This window comes from Salvelinus sp. IW2-2015, linkage group LG19 (genome assembly GCF_002910315.2).
Source record: "Salvelinus sp. IW2-2015 linkage group LG19, ASM291031v2, whole genome shotgun sequence".
NCBI classification, from domain to species: Eukaryota; Metazoa; Chordata; class Actinopteri; order Salmoniformes; family Salmonidae; genus Salvelinus; species Salvelinus sp. IW2-2015.
Window position 1 is genome coordinate 25,083,053 of NC_036859.1, and position 6,000 is coordinate 25,089,052.

General features: G+C 40.6%; 1 protein-coding gene across 4 annotated transcripts in view; it reads right to left on the reverse strand.

Moving 5' to 3' along the window:
- Nucleotides 1–1,886, reverse strand: part of LOC111979472 (cyclin-Y) — a 31,770-nt gene extending 29,884 nt beyond the window's left edge. For 2 of the 4 annotated variants that reach the window (XM_024010039.2, XM_024010040.2), the window contains exons 1-2: nucleotides 1,585–1,884; nucleotides 1,210–1,393 (exon numbers count right to left, since the gene is read on the reverse strand). In XM_024010039.2, the coding sequence (XP_023865807.1) occupies nucleotides 1,210–1,363 (154 nt within the window). In that variant the 5' untranslated portion in view covers nucleotides 1,364–1,393; nucleotides 1,585–1,884. Of the gene's footprint in view, nucleotides 1–1,209; nucleotides 1,394–1,584 lie in introns of all 4 variants that reach the window. The other 2 variants (XM_024010038.2, XM_024010041.2) reach the window with 2 other exon arrangements.
- Nucleotides 1,887–6,000: the final 4,114 nt, after the last annotated feature.

Consider the following 6,000-nt stretch of genomic DNA (forward strand, 5'->3'; position numbering starts at 1 on the left):
AAAGAGTGCTATACCATGCCACTGTTGGTGTGTCTTTCATGCTCCAAGTGAAAACAAAGAGAAGCATTTATGAACAGGATGTTGTCTGTTCTGGTGCACCAAGGCTGTCCCCCAAATGGCACATTATTCCCTATAGTGCACCACTTTTGACCAGGACCTACAAGGCTCAGTCTCCGGTKAAAAGTAGTGCTCTTTAATGGGAATAGGGTGCTATTTGGGACAACCCATATTTCAACATGTCACATGGGACTGAGAGGCAGACTGGATGCCCATGCTGCCTGCCCCCATGTATAGAAATACCTATGTAATAACATTCAGATAATCAGGCTGGCCTAATATATGCATTAAGTCAATCACAGAGATCCATTGCCAGYGGGAGGAGAAAGCCCTGCATATATTATAAATGACCAATAAAGGTCCCACACTAGTAAATGTTGCCGACATGCAGCCTGGTCTCATACACTAGATGTAGCATAGTAAATATAAATCCTGGATACTAAAAWRACATTTAACATTTAAGTCATTTAGCAGACGCTCTTATCCAGAGCGACTTACAAGTTGGATTAGTATGGTARGTTACATTTGGTATGGTTATATAAAACAGCTGGTTACTTAAGGCAACAAATTAAGTAGGGTGGTTGGTCAGGGTGGATGGGTGGGCATATAACACTAACGTCTAGCAACCCAAAGGTTGCGAGTTTGAATCTCATCACAGTCAACTTCAGCATTTTTGCTAATTATCCAACCTTTCAACTACTTACTACTTTTTAGCTACTTTGCAACTACTTACTGTGTTAGCTAACCCTTCCCRTAACATTAACCTTTTTAACTAACCCCTCCTCTAACCCTAACCTTAACCCTTTAGCTAAACCTTCTCCTAACTCCTAACCTAGCTAACGTTAGCCACCTAGCCAGAATTCCTAACATATCATACGAAATGGGTGATGGACATCTACAAATTAATGCATACCATATGAAACTTAAACTATATTAAATGGAGTGTCTTGGTTTCCGTACAGAATAATACGAAATACTCTGAGACCAGGTTGCAGCGACATGTTATATTTATAGCCTACTTGGCAAGCCAAACCAATAAAACATTCAGTGTGAACTTCAAAATGTTGAGTCGTGTTTCAAAACACTCACAACCATCACACGAGAACATTAAACATTAATAGGTCTACATTAGGCAATTATTTTATACTTTACCGTCGACATTCTCTCGGTCGCTGATGTGCTGCAGGTTGCAGCCCGTATCCTCCCTACTCAACTCCGGCTCCGTGTTGTACGACTCCAGCCTCGAATGAGCATTTCTTCGGAGCTTCGGACTTGAAGACACACAGCAAGAGGTCGTGCTCCCCATCTTTCCAATGCGTTACAATGTTGCTATTACCTATTGGAAGAATGACATCGGTAGTTCAAATCGCTACTGAATCGGGGAGGAGGATCAAAGCAACGAGGGTGAAACCACCGCCGCAACCAGCACATGAATACACTGTCATTGATAAATCCTCCAACAACATCTGCGACTAAGCAGAGAAATGTTTCGCATTTTACACTGTAAACTGTTTTTAGCCAGCCTACCTTCTTCTAAGTAAATCAACTAAGCTTCCACAGTCGGCCAAGACAACGCATTAACCATGCTTTTGAACATGACTAACGTTAATTTCTAAATCATCCATGCCTGATGAGGAGGAGACATCGTCGTTTTTATCAGTTGTAAAGGGAATGTAAATGGAGCTCTGCGATACACATGATCGTGAAGGCAACACAGTTGTAGCTTGAAAAGGTTCCGGTTCAAGTGGGTGGTTACAAATTAGCTCAGAACCTCCTGTCATGATCACATCAGAGACACATATTCCCAGATCACAAAGACCCACAAAGAATTCTATAAACTCCCATATCTTTTAGGCGAAATACCGCAATGTGTAATCACGGCAGCAACATTTGTGGCACGTTGCCATGAGAAAGGGACAACCAACSGAGCACAAACAACATCGTAAATACCACCAATATCTTTCTGTTAATTTAATTCAATTCAAAGGGATTTATTGACATGGGAAACATATGTTTACATTGCAAAAGCAAGTGAAATAGATAATAAACAAAAGTGAAACAAATAATTWAAAAAAATTATAATAAATATACTCAAAAGTTCCAAAGGAATAGACATTTCAAATGTCATATTATACTATACTGTGTTGTAACGATGTGCAACTAGTTAAAGTACAAAAGGCCAAATAAATAAACATTATTTATCTTTCCCCACTATTCTTACTACAATTATTTACACATTGCTAAAACACTGCACATAGCTGATATTATAAACTGTGTGGTTCAAGCCCTGAATGATGATTGGCTGACAGCCGTGGTATATAAGAACTTATACCAGGGGTATGACAAAACATTTATTTTTACTGCTCTAATTATGTTGGTAACCAGTTTATAATAACAATAAGGCACCTCGGGGGTCTGTGGTATATGGCCAATATACCATGGCTAAGGGTTGRGTCGTGCATAAGAACAGCCCTTAGCAGTGGTATACTAGCCATATACCACACCCKCRCGTGCCTTATTGCTTAAATATAACACTTGAAATGTCTGTTTTTAAACTTTTTTGAGTGCAATGTTTACTGTTCATTTCTAATACTTTGTGTGTGTGTGTGTGTGTGCAGGGGCGGACTTAGCGATTTGGAGTCCCCAGGCAAATAAAAAAAGACCAAATCAGATGTGGCTTTGTGTCACTACAATATAACAACAGTAGTATGGATAACTAATTATTCCAAAAGCCTTATACAGCCTGGAATGGATAGGTGAGGTYAGGATTGGCTCCACAGAAATCTGTCTTGTAAATCATAAACTCACTGCCATGAAGCTCGGGAACTTAAAAATATACCCATGCACAGATAAAGGATTAGACAAAAGTAACCTTATACATTTGAAGTCGGAAGTTTACATACACTTAGGTTGGAGTCATTAAAACCTTTTTTTCAACCACTCCACAATTTCTCAAAACTATAGTTTTGGCAAGTCGGTTAGGACATCTACTTTGTGCATGACACAAGTCATTTTTCCAACAATTGTTTACAGACAGATTATCTCACTTATAATTCACTGTATCTCAATTCAATTCCAGTGGGTCAGAAGTTTACATTCACTAAGTTGACTGTGCCTTTAAACTGCTTGGAAAATGCCAGAACATAATGTCATGGCTTTAGAAGCTTCTGATAGGCTAATTGACATAATTAGAGTCAATTGGAGGTGTACCTGTGGATGTATTTCAAGTTTTACCTTCAAACTCAGTGCCTCTTTGTAGACCTCTACAAGTCTGGTTCATCCTTGGGAGCAATTTGCAAATGCCTGAAGGTACCACGTTCATCTGTACAAACAYTAGTACGCAAGTATAAACACCATGGGAACACGCAGTCGTCATACCGCTCAGTAAGGAGACGCATTCTGTCTCCTAGAGATGAATGTACTTTGGTGCGAAAAGTGCAAATCAATCCCAGAACAACAGCAAAGGACCTTGTGAAGATGCTAGAGGAAACAGGTACAAAAGTATCTATATCCACAGTAAAACGAGTCCTATATCGACAGAACCTGAAAGGCCGCTCAGCAAGGAATCAATCAATCAATCAAATGTATTTATAAAGCCCTTCTTGCATCAGCTGATGTCACAAAGTGCTGGACAGAAACCCAGCCTAAAACCCCAAACAGCAAGCAATGCAGGTGTAGAAGCACGGTGCCTAGGAAAAACTCACTAGAAAGGCCAGAACCTAGGAAGAAACCTAGAGAGAAACCAGGCTATGAGGGGTGGCCAGTCCTCTTCTGGCTGTGCCGGGTGGAGATTATAACAGAACATGGCCAAGATGTTCAAATGTTCATAGATGACCAGCAGGGTCAAATAATAATAATCACAGTAGTTGTCGAGGGTGCAACAGGTCAGCACAGTAGGCTTTTCATAGCCGATCATTCAGAGTATCTCTACCGCTCCTGCTGTCTCTAGAGAGTTGAAAACAGCAGGTCTGGGACGGTAGCACTTCCGGTGAACAGGTCAGGGTTCCATAGCCGCAGTCAGAACAGTTGAAACTGGAGCAGCAGCACGGCCAGGTGTACTGGGGACAGCAAGTAGTCATAGGCCAGGTAATCCTGAGGCATGGTCCTAGGGCTCAGGTCCTCCGAGAGAGAGAAAGAAAGAAAGAGAGAACGAAAGATAAGAGAGAGAGAATTAGAGAGAGCATACTTAAATTCACACAGGACACCGGATAAGACAGGAGAAATGCTCCAGATATAACGACTGACCCTATCCCCCAACACATAAACTACTGCAGCAAAAATACTAGAGGTGAGACAGCAAAGCACCCACAACATGATGCTGCCACCCTGTGCTTCACCGTTGGGATGGTTGGGAAGGAAGAAATCACTGCTCAAACACACAATAAAAAAAGCCAGACTACGGTTTGCAACTGCACATGGGGACAAAGATCATACTTTTTGGAGAAATGTCCTCTGGTCTTGATGAAACAAAAATAGAACTGTTTGCATAATGACCATCGTTATGTTGGAGGAAAAAGGGGGATGTTTGCAAGCCGAAGAACACCATCCCAACCGTGAAGCACGGGGGTGCAGCATCATGTTGTGGGTGCTTTGCTGCAGGAGGGTCTGGTGCACTTCACAAAATAGACGGCATAATGAGATATGGAAATGATGTGGGTATATTGAAGCAACATCTCAAGACATCAGTCAGGAAGTTAAAGCTTGGTCGAAAATGGTCTTCCAAATGGACATTGACCCCAAGCGTACTTCCAAAGTTGTGGTCAATGGCTTAAGACAACAAAGTCAAGGTATTGGAGTGGACATCACAAAGCCCTGCCTCAATTCTATAGAAATATATGGGCAGAACTGAAAAAGCATGTGCGAGCAAGGAGGCCTACAAACCTGACTTAGTTACACCAGCTGTCAGGAGGAAGGGGCCAAAATTCACCCATTTATTGTGGGAAGCTTGTGGACGGCTACCTAAACGTTTGACCCAAGTTAAACAATTTAAAGGCAATGCTACCGAATACTAGTTGAGTGTATGTAAACTTCTGACTCACTGGGAATGTGATGAAAGAAATAAAAGCTTAAATAAATCATTCTCTACTATTATTCAGACATTTCACATTCTTAAAATAACGTGGTGATCCTAACTGACCTAAGACAGGGAATTTTTACTAGGATTAAATGTCAGGAATTGTGAAAAACTGAGTTTAAATGTATTTGGCTAAGGTGTATGTAAACTTCRGACTTCAACTGTACGTTTCAATACGAAAGTGTGAACGTGATAGAGAAGTGCAGGTGTTCCCTCATTTACAGACAGAATGTCATTCGAGATGCAATCAAATGTAGATGCAATATCTGTTTTAAGTTGTGATATATCTCAACCAGAGATGTTTTATTGTTATGTATGTTACAGCCCTTGTAAGTAGTTTTGGCTCAACTACATTTAAGATCTTTAATGTAATAATACCCTCTGTCCACAAGAGGCCAGTGTTGATCAACTATCAGTGAAGGTAGTGACTTCAGGATTAGACCAGTGTATAACTACATTATTGACCGCTGGAGGGCGCCTTTTCCTGTAGTGGAAATTTCCACTTCAACCAGACAGGATGAACTTCAGGAAGATGTTGCAATGCTGCTAATAAAATATTAAACATACACCCACCTCAAGTTGTTCAACTTCTCAGTTTTGATAGGTCCTATCTGACGGGTGCAATGCTCATATAGTAAGCATTGTAGGCAAGCTGCTAAATATACAGTAGTTGTTGATTTTCCGTATGACAATGAAACCCTCATCTACGCTCGTACATTCACTCTTCAAATGAGCACTTTCTGTGTAAGTGAGAATTGGACATCAATTCTGAGAGAATCTATTCACATATAATCCTCTTCAAAATAACCGATCTCAGACCTTTTTAAAGTGAACTCTGTGGTAAAAATAAAAATGAAAGAACTCAGTTC